General features: G+C 40.4%; 1 protein-coding gene across 2 annotated transcripts in view; it reads left to right on the forward strand.

Annotated features, from left to right (window-relative positions):
- Positions 1-5,653, forward strand: part of LOC116977756 (cytochrome P450 4B1-like) — a 104,749-nt gene extending 99,096 nt beyond the window's left edge. For both annotated transcript variants that reach the window (XM_033028497.1, XM_033028496.1), the window contains exons 11-12: positions 1,023-1,105; positions 2,777-5,653. In XM_033028497.1, coding sequence (XP_032884388.1) covers positions 1,023-1,105; positions 2,777-2,945 — 252 coding nt within the window. In that variant the 3' untranslated portion in view covers positions 2,946-5,653. The remainder of the gene's footprint in view (positions 1-1,022; positions 1,106-2,776) is intronic.
- The last annotated feature ends 8,644 nt before the right edge of the window (positions 5,654-14,297 follow it).

The following is a 14,297-nucleotide window of genomic DNA, read 5'->3' on the forward strand; positions in this document are numbered from 1 at the left end:
GAGCTCCGCGAACCACAGCTCCAGGGTGTCGGTGCCGCAGGCCCAGCACTCCGGGCTCCAGACAGCGATCCCCGGTAAGGCATCGCCAGCCCCGCGATGTATCAGCGCTGTCCCGCCACTGCTGGAGCTCTGGTCGGTCCAGGCAGGAAAGGCCGCGCCAATCCAGTAGGTAGGCCGCTGGGGGGGGGGGACGAGGACGCGACTCGAATAATAGTCGCGTCCTCTCCAGGAAGTGACTGAAGGACGGTATCCCCCTTACCGTACCCTCTTCCCCCACATTAAAACATTAAAAAAAACATAAAAAACACACTTCATCATAACAAAAAAAACAAAAAAACAAAGATTGGAGGTGGAGGCAGCTGGCACCAGCGCCACTGGAAGTACAACACTTCCTGACAGGACCAGGGAGAGAATGGAATACCAATGTGGAAAAATACTTTGATTATATTGGCTGCTTTTCTGAGGCAGCATGAAATGTAAATGGAGCCAGTGGTGGGGATTCTGGTCTCTGCAATAGATGGAGCTACATCCACAACACTCTGTGATTTCTTGTGGTCTTGGACAGAGCTGTTCCAAAACCAAGCTGTGATGCAACCTGACAGTATGCTTTCTATGGTGCATCTGCAATGAATGTGCATTTGATGGCTGCTTTTCTGATACCACTCAATCTGTCTGCAGTGCAATATGGGATTGACTCATACATGTTGAATGATATTCCCACTTTAAAAACAAAATCAATACTAAGTTATTAATGTGAAATTGATCTCATATACATGTAGCATTCCATATTTTTCTGGTTGTTCTTCAGTTTCTGTTTGAAATTCTGGGCAGTGTATTTGAATCAATTTTCAATGTGTTATAGCTGTGTTATTGGAACACAATGATACAGTATTGTTTTTTCAGTTGGTACTGATGAAGAAAGCTCTTCAAATCTATCAACTATTTAGCAACATGCAATATTTCGTTTCAATTCTACTTTTGAATGAAGAACTATCTAAATATTACTGTATCTTACTTTGCAGATATTTGATCCTTTAAGATTTTCTCCTGAAAATTCAGCAAATAGACATTCACATGCCTTCATACCTTTCTCGGCTGGACCAAGGTAGCTAAGTATTTCTAATATTATAATTGAGCAATGTGGTATTATTCTGAGCAAACCGTTTGCTGGAAAGCCCAGTTTGTTTTGAATGGAATGGTTCCAGTTCATTGATATAGTTAAATATTTTTGTTAACATGGTCTGACATTCGATATTGGGAATTATAGTGCATATCTGAGTTTTCAAGGAGAAGTTTCAAGGGGAGGTGTTTTTATACGTTAAGATTCAGTGTTCATAGATGCAGGAGCTGCAAATTTGTGCATAACCTTTATTTCCACTGCCACAGAATAATGAACCTGGGCAATTTTTGTCACTCTCAGTTGTGTATTTATATGTCTGGTATTTGGATATTTTAAATCTCATGTCGCTGCTAACTATTCACTCGAAATATGAGTGTGTGCAGAGGAAGTAGTGAACTGTTTACCAATAAATTCTCCCTTTCCTACCATTGATGTGTCCAGGATTTCCTTTGCTTACTTTAAACAGAGTAATTTCCTATATTTTCTAATAAACTGTTGCGACATTTAACTGTTCCACAATTTTAGAGCTACCAAACAGTTGTACCTTTAGGAACTGTACATGTGAGAAATTGCAGGGCAGTTTATGTGATGTGCTTGGAATAATTATGCCAGATGCCATCCTACTGTTGGCATCAGAACAAAGATTGCAGTAGTCCATGATTGGTTGCCTTCAGTCACTAGCTTCCCGGCTCCCTACTCAATCCCCAACCCTGTTTCTATATTTTATGCTGGTGAAATGTTACAGATTGAGAGTTACATATTAGATTATTGTCACGTGTACCGAGGTACAGTGAAAAGCTTTTGTTGCGTGCTATCCAGTCAGCAGAAAGCCAATATATGATTACAATCGAGCCATTTACAGTGTATAGATACATGATAAAAGAATAACGTTTAGTGCAAGGTAAAGTCAGCAAAGCTCAATCAAGGATAGTTTGAGGGTCACCAAAGATGTCGATAATAGTTCAGCATTGCTCTCTGGATGGATGATTCAGTTGCCTGATAACAGCTGGTAAGAAACTTGCCCTGATTCGGGAGGTGTGCATTTTTACAGTTCTATATGTTTTGCCTGACGGGAGAGGGGAAAAGAGTGAGTGGCCAGGGTGCGACTCGTCCTTGATTATGCTGCTGGCCTAGCTGAGGCAGCGTGAGGTATAAATAGAGTCAATAGAAGGGAGGTTGGTTTGTGTGATGGTCTGGGCTCTGTCCACAATTTGCTGCAATTTCTTGCGGTCTTGGATGGAGCTGTTACCAAACCAAGCTGTGATGCATCCTGATAAAATGTTTTCTATGGTGCATCTGTAGAAGTTGGTGAGAGTTGTAGGAGACATGTCGATCTTCCTGAGCAAGAGAAAATACATATAATCAGTGAAATATAGTGGAGACACAAGGAACTGCATATGCTGGTTTACAAAGAAAAATACACAAAATGCAGGAGTAACTGAATGTTTCAGGCAACATCTCAGGAGAATGTGGATAGGTGTCATCTTGGTTCCGAAGAAGGGTCCTGACCTTGACATGTCACCTATCCATGATCGCCTCTCCAAGATGATGCCTGACCCACAGAGTTTGGGTGCACTTTGTCTTTTTTTCAATGTAGTTCCATTTAATAGATTTCTCACAGAGCTGAACTCAAAACCTGTTTTGTTTCATTTACAGGAACTGCATTGGTCAACAATTTGCCATGAACGAAATGAAGGTGGCCATTGCACTGATCCTTAGTCGGTTTGAGCTGGAAGTTGATGAATCAAAGCCACCAATTAAAATACCCCAGCTAGTCCTCCGGTCCAAAAATGGAATACACCTAAAGCTTAAAAAATTGGATTAAGATCTAATGCAAGGAAGAATTGATTTTGAAAAACATTAAAATGGTGATACTAATTTGGTCAGACATATCAATCTATAAGAAAATGCACAGAATAATCATGGCATAATTAAGTAATTTTTAAGCACTTGAATGTCCATGTTGAAGCTGCTCATTTCCAGTTGCAGCAATATCACCTTATAAATGTGTTATTGGTGGAATGTCATGAAACATAAAATAATTTCTTGAAATGCAAAACTCCTAATAGTGCACTATCCTGACTTAAAATTATATTGTTCCCTCATCGTAAATCCTGGAACTCCCTGAATCCCAGCACTGTGGGAGCACTTCACCTGAAGGACTCGGGCTTCACAAGGGCAATACATGTCAGCGTTGTTGGTGATGCTCAGAACCCAAGAGTGATTACTGCATCGTATATATATTTGAATATAATATATATGAATATAATATATTATAATATAATATACATGTTATGCATATATATACACATATATATTCCAGGTTTTCACTGGAGACAACTTTATTCAATTTCCAATTATTGGTGCACTTGATTGCCAGACAATTTCATATAAGTAATATGTCACAATACCTCTTCTGAACCTTTTGTGATTTAATGAATGCACAATAAACAAAATTAGCAGAAAATAACATTACTTAACACCCTGGGTTAATTAATAGTGTCTAGTGAGTGTCTGATCAGAGTTATAAAAAAGAGGCTATTTTTATTTGAGTCATTCTATGCTTTTTTATTAATTATAATGTTCCAAGAAATGGTAGCCATCATTGCAAACCAGGAATGGAAAGGGCAATTAACCTCCATTGCTCAGAGTGACATATTTCCTAAATAGTAGCTTTAAGTTATTTCCAACATGAATTCATGAAATGTTACCTTCCCAAATCAGGTTACAGGTAAGAGCAGGCTTTTGGAGACCCTTGTTTCACTTCCACTCTCCTATTCTAGTCTAAAAAGTTATGTTGCAGCAGGAACAGCTCGTTTGGCATGAAACAAACTTTTGGGATGAATTTTGGATGGGATTCTTAGATTCTATAGTCCTGGTATTACTGCTTCATTATATTGAGAGTTTTTCCCAGGTATTTTCAATCTCTCCTTCGAGTCAATAGAAAAGTTCACAATATGGCCACAACTGGCAGAATGCCTTTATCAGTCAATATAAGGTAATTCTGCCAGTCTTCCAAAACATACATAAATGAAACTGGAACAACATTACCTCTATTTAATTATTGAAATTATTCAAGGAACAGGAATAAAAACATCCCAACCTGAGTTCCCATCTCATCCCTAACCATCCCTTCAGTATCGGTATTAAGCTCCAACCAAAATCTCCTATCTTTCCAATGGCAAGACCACAGTGGGTTAACTAGTAAAATAATAAGTATTTTCAGAATGAATGTATTGTGTTTGTGCAATAATGTAAAATGAGTAATATGAATCCTGCTGTTGACAATTTCATTTATATGAAGAGCAAAAAATGATGAAGTGTTGTTGTTAATTTTAAGGAATGGTGTGTGAAATGTGAATGTTTGCTCTCTGGCTCATCATATGAACGCTGTACAAATAGAAGAACAAAATCCTTTTGACATAACAGCTGCATAACATAACATAGAACATAATAACATCAGTATGAAATGTAGGCCTGGATTGCATGTGGCAGTTGTAATTTTTCAAGTACCAAGGGAGTGAATATTTCTTTAAGCATTGTGAAACCATTTATTGTTAATTATTAAAGGATAAGGGTGTTATAAAGAAAAATACTCCCAGCACAAAGCAATAGTACTAAGGATATTTAGGCACAATTTAATTCTGTAAAATATTTTTCAGACATCATTTGGCAATGTTTTTTGTCATTATTACATATCTTATTACTGTTAAATTTAAGATCCAAAGTTTTCATATTTTTTAAAAGACTAGACCTATGTTTGTTACGTAACTTATGAAGATATTCTTAAGAATGAAAATTGGCATTCTCACAATAGCAGTGTAATTGTGTTATGGTTGGATTTGGCTGGTAATCAGATAGGTCTAGAAAATGGTGTGTGAAGGACCGTGAAGCTGGAAACATCCTCATATCTGGCAAGGTTTGGTCATGTGATTAGCACATCATGGTCTCAGGCCCACAGATCTTTGTGTTGGCCCAGGCATTCTTAGGAATTGAAAACCAAGTTGTAAAAGATGGGGCAGATTTTATTATGGGAGATGCCATCCTACTGTTGGCATCAGAACAATGATTGCAGTAGTCAATAATTGGTTTCTTTCAGTCACTAGCTGCCCATTCAATCCCCAGCCATGTTTCTATATTCATGTTGGTGCAATGTTACCAAGTTCAGTGCAAGAGAAAATACCTAATTACAATAAGTCTTCTCAATTTTTTTCTGGCTTCTGGTGGGCATCCGTGCTATTTCCATGGAGATATGGGTATCTGCTTAATTCCTGGTTACTAGACTCTCTTACTGATCTCAGATAACCCAGATGGTGCATTGACAAGAGTCAAGAGTGTTTTATTGTCATGGGTCCCAGATAGAACAATGAAATCCTTACTTGCTCCAGCAGGACAGCATATGTAAATATAGCACACTGTAAACAATATGATAAACAAGGGAGATAAAAAGGTTCTGTGACAGGGATTCCTGGTAGCATCACTTGTAGCTTTTGTCAAGCTAATTTAGCAAAATAGGCATTAAACAAGGCAAAAGATTAGAAAAGTGTCAATTGTTCTAACAGCAAACCCTTTGTGTTGAACAGTTACTTTATTTATATTTACAAGGATGTTGCAGGACTTGAGGGGCTGAGTTGTAGGGAGTGATTGGGCAGATTAGAGCACAGGCGGATGAGAGGTGATTTTATTGAGGTGTAAAAGATCATGAGGGGAATGGATAGGGTAAATGCAGGGAGTCTTTTATCCAGAGTAGGGGAATCAAGAACCAGAGGACATAGATTTAAGATGAGAGGGGAAAAATTTAATAGCAACCTGAGGGCGGCTTTTTCACACAGTGGGTATATGGAACAATCTGCCACAGGAGATAGTTGAGGCAGCTACTATACCAATATTTAAAAGACATTTGGACAGGTACATGAATAGGAATGGTTTAGAGGGATATGGGCCAAACACAGCAGGTGGGACTAGTGTAGATGGGGGCATTTTGGTCAGCACGTTGGGCAGAAGAGCTTGTTTCCTTGCTGTATGATTCTAAAGATGGAGTATTGATACAACGGGTTGTCCCAGGTTACGGCAGTGTGTCATTCCTGAGACCTGTTCGTAACCCGAACAGTTCGCAAGTTGGAAATGCAGCTGCACGGCAATGTATTGAAATGAACACATAGGCTAACCATGAGTACCATGTAGTTAAAGCAGGTCATTTAACTGAACACATTTAAATATCGCCGTGAACCAAAGTTGCACAGGGCAGTGATTCCTAAAGCCCTGCAGCAGCCAGCAAATCCTGCTAGTCTCCCAAATGCTCGTTCATATGTACGATCTGTACATTGGTTGGGCATTTGTAACCTGGGGAGGACCTGTACATTCATTCTTTACATCGTTATGAATTAGTGCTATCCCACTTGTAGAGTATTATGTTGTGCTAATGGTCTTGTTATAAAAAATATAGAACTTGAAATGGCTGACCATCAGAAGGGCAAACAGTGGAAATGGTGATTCATACTAGTAGCAGCTTGAAAACTCTACCTAAAATTATTTCATGACATTATCCAAAATCGAAGCCTTTTCTGAAAGGAATGCTGCATGTAATTAAAAAATGGGGACTTTGTATTTGTAATCATGCTTACATTTTTTTGTGATTGTAACTTTTTAAATTGCTTTAAAGAATGAAATCAAAATAAAATTCTGTTGTTTTTAATTTAAAATCTGGAGAAAAGTTAGCTTGTCCTGGAATTAATCTAACAGTCTCAAAGCAAGAGTCTGGCTTCTACCAGAAGATAAGTGATTTAGGTTGTGTAAAAGAAGAAAAACAACATCACAACTTTACTCTTTGTCAATTGAGCAAATCTATCAAAAACAGTGAGATGTTTTTGCCTCAAAGTATACCATGTGTCCTGTATTATTAGTTTTAATTGGTTTATAAAGCAGCCAATTTGTTAAGAGTCCTTGTATATTATGTTACTGGGATTACAAAAACTAATTTTAATATTAACACCTTCCAAAATATGAAAAGTGTGAAATAGGGCTTGTGAAAACCATAGTACAAAAAGGAAGTTTAATTAGAAAGCAAAATATTATGTAAATAAGATGCACAAACACTTTTGATACCTAGTTAACCAAGCAGCATAACTAAGGGAAGCCGATCTGCAAAATGTTATAGAACGAACAATGGAAGAGGCACCAAAGCAGACGTCACACATCAGTGAATGCCGTAAGAAACTAGAGAGAAAATAACAAGCTTCTTTCTGCATAATAAAGCTTCCTTCATTGTGGAAACTGTCCCATCAAAGTCCAATGGGGTTCATCAACAAATCCCAAAAAGGCCATGAGTTTCCGGACCCTTGTTTATACAGCAGTAACATGCTTTGGATTTGTTCACAGTAGCTCCACTGCCGAAAGGTTTTCAGTCTGAAGAAGGGTCTCGACCCAAAACTTCACCCACTCCTTCTCTCCAGAGATGCTGCCTGTCCCATTGAGTTACTCCTGCTTTTTGTGTCTGTCTTCAGCTGGTGAGAGTTGAGGCACAGTGGGTAGTTTATTAGAGAATCACAGTACACCCTACCAATTTCATTATAGCAATAACAGTATTATGAGGTGATTGTATACATTGGACAGTCTTGGAAATGCATGCATGGATTGATTTAAGCTCTTGCACAATGCTGGTACATACATCAATAGAGAAAAAGCACCACTCAATGTGTGTAAAGCTTCCTTGAGCTTATCGGCTTGGTATGTTGACATCAAACACAGTTCATATTAATTCAGCCCATCACTCTGTGATGAACAAAATGCTTTATGGAGAATCATAAATGGCTCCTGGAGAATAGGTTTCTCAACAGGAAGCATATACCGTGTTTTGTTGCTTTAAATAAATTCACAAGATGAAGGCGTTCATCAAAGATATTGGCTGGTACACCAAAACATGTTGACAATACTTCAGGACCTGGAAAGACCCAGGACCTGGACTGGCATGTATTCAAAGTATCACTGCTCCCTACTCCATATTTGGGGATTTCACACTACTGAGGTGAACCAACAGGGTCACAAGGGAAGAAAGCAAAGAGGCATGAAAGATGCAGATTCTTGATAAACAACATACACTCATCTGAGAAGGAGTAATGTTTTCCTCAGATACGTCAGCAGTTCTTGGACCCTCGAATAACTGTGGACCTCCAATTCTGCCCAACATAGGCTCACTGGCGTTTTCCTAGCCATGCACTTCATTGTAGTCTTCATGGAGTCCAGTGATAGGATGTAGAACAGTACAGCAGAGAAACAGGACCTTCGGCTCACAATGTGCCGAACAACCGTTACCTGCCTGCAGATAATCCAAATCCCTTTATTCCCTGCACATCTATGTATTTGCCCATCGAAAAATCTATTAAATGCCACTATTGTATCTGCCTCCACCACCACCCCTGGCAGCACATTCCAGGCACTCACCACCCACTGTCTTAAATAATCAGCCCCGCTCATCACCTTTAAACTTTGCTCCTCACACCTTCAACTGCACAATTAATTTTTCATATTTCTAAACACTTCTGTATATTGGAGTCAGCTACATCCAGGTTGTGGCTGCTGTGGATGAAGGCAGACATCATGTTTTCACGTTCTATATCCTTGACAGATACTAAGTAAATCAGAACAGCACAAGAATGGTTTGCAGCCAATGTTGTTTTCTGCAAAATACCCAGAGCTGGTGACAATTTGACCTTGTTCATTGCCTGCAACATGCGGCATATATCAACTGTCTTGTCCTCTGCCCATTTCTCTATTTGGCCATCTTTCCTTTCACAATAAGACCCTTCAGATTTCATATATGAGAAATGACTAAATGCTTCCAGAAAATACATATTGTATGTGTAACATGCGCTTCATTCCCTTAATCTATGTTCAATTCAATCATGTTACCCAAGATGGGTCTGTTTTTATGGTTTGGTGGTTCCTCTGGCTCGGAGGGTTAATTTCCCTACAGATTGTTATCTGCAGCAGAGACTAAATACTTTTATAATGTGTGGGAAGGAACTGCAGATGTTGGTTTAAACCGAAGATACACACAAAAGGCTGGAGTAACTCAGCAGGACAGGCAGCATCTCTGTAGAGAAGGAATGGGTGACGTTTTGAGTCGAGGCCCTTCTTCAGACAGTTCTTCAGACTATATATGGGTCTCGACCCGAAATGGCACCCATTCCCTCTCTTCAGAGGTGCTGCCTGTCCTGCTGAGTTACTCCAGCTTTTTGTGTCTATCTTCTACTTTTATAATGTACTGTCTTATTTATTTGCCCTTTTGAAAGAGGACAGACTTTCTACGATATGATACAATAACATTTTATTCATCCCTGGAGGAAAATTGGTCTCCCGACACAAGGTACACAAAAACTTAAAATTAAAAGTAAAAACAAAAAGAAAAAGACAAGCGACTGTTGGTTGGCTGCCGTGTGCACAGCACCTTCACCGGAACAAATGAACAAACAAACACAGACTTATCCCCTGGACAAAGGATTCTAAACGAGAGTGCCCCCCCTCCCCCCTTCACCGGGTCCCCATTTGTTCTTCACGGCGTTCCCCCCACGCCAGGTCCCCATTGTCTTCCCCTCCCCCCTCACACTCATCGACAGCGAGGTTCTACCACCACCAAGGCTCCCATTGCCGTCTAGGCCCACGTGGCCACCGAGGCCCACATTGCCGTCGAGGCCCACGTTGCCGCAACTACGACAGACTTCTGAAAAATTATTTGCTAATTTTTACAATATTTTCTTTCATTGTTCTGGGATGCTTACCATCTTGTGGTATTTTTACTTATAGCGCTGTTAACTTTTGTTGATGAAATACCCATTAGAATACATTACTATTATTTGTTTTACCTGTGAGTTTGCAATGGAACAAGATTAAATTATATAAAAACAAATAACGTAAATGCTGGAAATCTGAAATTAAAACAGAAAATGGTGGGAATAATCAGCAGGTCAGGTGCCATTTTTGGAACAGGTTTTATGTTTCAGGTTGAAGGTTAGAAATGAAACAAGCAGAGAGATCAAAGGGGAAAATGTGATCATGAGTCAAGAATGCCTGGAGAAGATGTAAATAGGAAGAGACAAATCGTTTTATCAAAAGAATGCAAAAAAAAAGTAAATGTGAGGTACACAACAGGAATAGCTGATTAGTTGACTTAATCAAAAAAGCTGTGATGTGCCAAGTTAGAAGGTGAGTGAGGTGCTGCTACTTGAGCTTACATTGAATTTCATTGAAACAGTGTAGGAAGCCAAGAGTTGATTTCAGATTGGAATGTGAGGGAGAATTAAAGTGACAGCCACTTGGAAGTTCAGGGCATGCTTGTGCGCTGAATGGAGGTCCAATTAATAAATCATTTAAATTCTCTTAAACTGGGGAATGGGCATACATTGTGCCTCCCCTGCACTTTTTAACTCTGGTTTTCTCTTTTTTTTTCTCTCATTTTCTCAGATAATAGAATCAAAATGCAAGCATGGGTGGTAGAGGGAAGTGCTTCTAAATATTTCCCCAATGACAAGATTTGAGGACACCCCACTATTGATCTCTGCCTCAGCAAGAGCATCAATAGTGTTACCAATCCGCAGTCTGCTGTTAATGGGGCTTGAACAGATTGACTCAGGGGCCAGTCTGGACCTGGAAATGGATCAGGTTGCCGGATTGGGGGGAGAGGAGGAGGAGTTGAATCAGGCAAGAGAGCGGGTAGGGAATGTCAGAAACATAGCAGGGCAGAGGGCGGGGGAGGTCAGAAGCTGCTTGGGGAATGTCAGGAACAGGATGGGGTGGTAGGAGTGTCAGAAACTCATTGAGTGGGAGAAGGGTCAGGAGCTGGTTGGGTGAGCCAGGAAATGTCAGGGATAAAGCACGGGGAGTCAGGGGCTCAGCTGGTGGTATGGGGACTTACATTCTCAACCCTAGATATTGGATTTATGGTGGCAACTGCCTTAGGGCAAACAGGATTGGGTTTCCTATTAAAGTAAGCAATATGTAAACATCACTTTCAGGCCTTGGCACAATCTGGTTTTTTTTTCCCATTTCCAACATGACAGACTGCACATCTGGACAGAAGCCCCACCTGCTGTCCTCACCTATATTGGGGTCCATCTGTCTGTTCCCCACACAGAAGAGCTCTGCACATCCATATTGAAGAACCTGTGCACCTATAAGAGAGACAGTGCATTATAATTAGGCTTACAGGTTAGGAGAAAATTACACTTGACGTTTTTACAGTAGAGGTACATGTATTCTACCCTCTATAACAGAATGTTTTAGGGGGATGGACAACAATTGTCCAAAGTTTATATTCAAATACCTTGTGAGATCCGACTGATCTCCAGCCCGAGTTTTGCAAATTGATGTGACAATGTTGTGCCCTTGATAACACTACACAATGGAAAGCCTAACATGTTCTGAAAGGAGAAAGGTACCTGAATTATTAGAGGTTGGTGATCAGACTATATGCCATGACTCAAACAAAAGACCTATGGCCAAAACAATAACCCAAGGTGCAAAGTAATTAACTGATATCTCACAAGCAGTCATCCATACCCCATTTATGATGCCTCATTGCCGCTGTCCTCGAGCACAGTCTCGCTGTCCTCAATTACTAATTATTTCACCATTATTTTATCTTGAAATGAGTCAAACTGCTTCCCCATTCAAATATTAGCAGGGTGAGCTATTCCATGAACACTACAGTCCAAAGTGCCTAGCATGAATATGCAGTCCAAAGTGCCCAGCATATCCCTGATAGCATAATAAAAAAATACTCAGCTCGCAGTAATCCTTTTAACAAGAAGTTTGATTCTACTTTTATGGTATAATTGCTGTAGTTTGAGAGGGACATCTAGAAGGCCATTCTGAATGTTGTTCAGGCTTGAGATTTGAACAGTGTTGTTGACCTTCCAATGCTTAGTTCAATGAGTTCCTGCTGCAACTACAAAACACTGGAACCATCGGGCTTTTAGGTATTTTTCTGTTTATTATTTCATGGGTGAGGCAGAAGAACAGAAACCCGTGAGAGGGATTATTTCCCTCTTGCTGAGAGGTTATGGGTGATGTATCTTACTTGGAGATCACTCTTTAATCGGTCCATCAGTTCCTCTGAGGTGAAGCAGACTCTGAAACAGTGAGTTTGAATGGGAGGCAGGCAAGTTTGCATCACAACCAGAATGGATGATGACACAGATTCCTGATGTGAGGGTCAAGCTGCAGTGACCCTGGAGAGGTTCACAAGGTCCAGAGTGTTTAGCAGTCGATTAATACTCGGCACCTGTTGGAAGTGGCTCCTGCTCCCCTTCTGCCTGGAGCATAGGTTTTTAAAGGCCGGCTAATGACTCGGATATCCGTTCCATCTCATGCCAGGAGTCCATATCTCTGTTGTGCTAACTAGAGCTGATGGCGATGAGACTCACTGGCAACCTATACCCTGGCAGAGACACCTGAGGTGCAAGGAGAAGATACTGAAAATACAGATATTCTGACTATAGAAGATACTGATATCTCACAGACAGTTCTTCATATCATTCCCATTACCTTGCACCTCTGATAACAGGTGCTGCTTAACTAATGAGCTGCCGCCCTTTCCCCACTTCACCGAGCAATTAATACTGGCAATTAATACTGTTGCTGCTGCTACTCAGTAGGAACATGGGACTTGATGTTTGATCTTCAGGAAGGATACTTGCCTGTGTAGTGCCTGTGCCATTGAAAACAATTGTTGCCGCAGAGGCACTACAGCACTGGAGCAGGCCCTTTTAGCATAGCGTGTACATGCCAGCCATCAAGTACCTATCAATACTAATTCCAATTTCTTTCACTTGGCGCATAGCCCTCTATGTCATGGCATGTTAAGTGCTCATCTAAAGACATTACAGCATGTGAAAGTTTCTACCCCCACCACCAGTCCAGCAGACTGAAGAAGGGTCTCGACTCGAAATGTCATCCATTCCTTCTCTCCAGAGATGCTGCCTGTCCCGCTGAGTTACTCCAGCATTTTGTGTTTATCTTCAGTTTAAACCAGCATCTGCAGTTCCTTCCTAAGCATAAAACATTGTCTGGCTCAGAGACAGCAAAGGCCCAGGCAAGGATGTCAACATCTGATAAAGAAAGCCAGGCTCAGAGGCAGCAATAAGGGCAGTAATGGAGCTAATCCCGGGTCCAAATGGATACATGAAGTGGCTAAGGAAAAAACAATAATAGGGATCTAAACTAGAGTGTAAATTTTGCCCATGTTTGTGCGTGCCCACTAGACATTGGACAAGAAGCAGTATAAATCTGACAAAATGGAAGGGCCGAAGAAAGTGGTGGCGAGGTTGATCTGGCTGATGCCAGCGTGTCGGTGAAACCTGCAGTTTTTTTTTAAAGTATCGTCACGGGAGAGTGAGAAATGAAAGGGATCAATTGAAATCCTTTAGCGCTCCAGAAGTTACAACGCAGGAGAGTGGAGAGGATAGCTGAGGTAAGGCAGAAACCAGGCTGGGGCAACTACAGCCAGATGCCGGAAGATAGGTAGTGCAGGAAAGCTTGCTGAATTAATTCTGCAACAAAGGTATTCATGTATGAAGAAAAATGTTGTAGATTAGGCCTCTGCTCTCATGTGAAGATAAAAACGAATGTTGGTATTCTTATTGAAGGATATAAGGCTCTGGCCTGTGTGTGACTCCAGGCCTAGAGCAAGGTGTTTGACCTCCAATTGCCCTCTGAAATGGCTAATTAAGCTGCTGTCCAAGAGCAGCAACAGAAGGGTGAAAGAAACACTGGCTTTGCCAGCAACGCCCAGAACCCATGAATGCGATAGTCTTGCTTTTGTGTAAAGAGAAGAAAGCAGATAAATAAAACTTTTACTTTCTAAAACAACCTCAAAAAGCGAGTATATCTGAATTATTTTAAAATGTCAGCTTAAGCAGGCTTCGTAACTGAGCTACTTGTTTGATTTATTTTTGGCTGAATCACTATGTCATTATGAAGTTGCAGTTCTTGACTTGTTGGGAAACAATAAAAATCACACAGTTGTGGCCAGGTAGCCTTTCCAGGTTTAAGATGGTTTGTCAAGATTAACTAAAAAGAACTTTACACTGTATTCAGCCTGATCTGGGAGTGTCAGAGGTAATTGCATGTGGATATTTTTGTTAGATTTATTCAGGACAACACCTTTAGATTATTTTCTGAA

Source organism: Amblyraja radiata, chromosome 10, assembly GCF_010909765.2.
Source record: "Amblyraja radiata isolate CabotCenter1 chromosome 10, sAmbRad1.1.pri, whole genome shotgun sequence".
Classification (NCBI taxonomy): Eukaryota; Metazoa; Chordata; class Chondrichthyes; order Rajiformes; family Rajidae; genus Amblyraja; species Amblyraja radiata.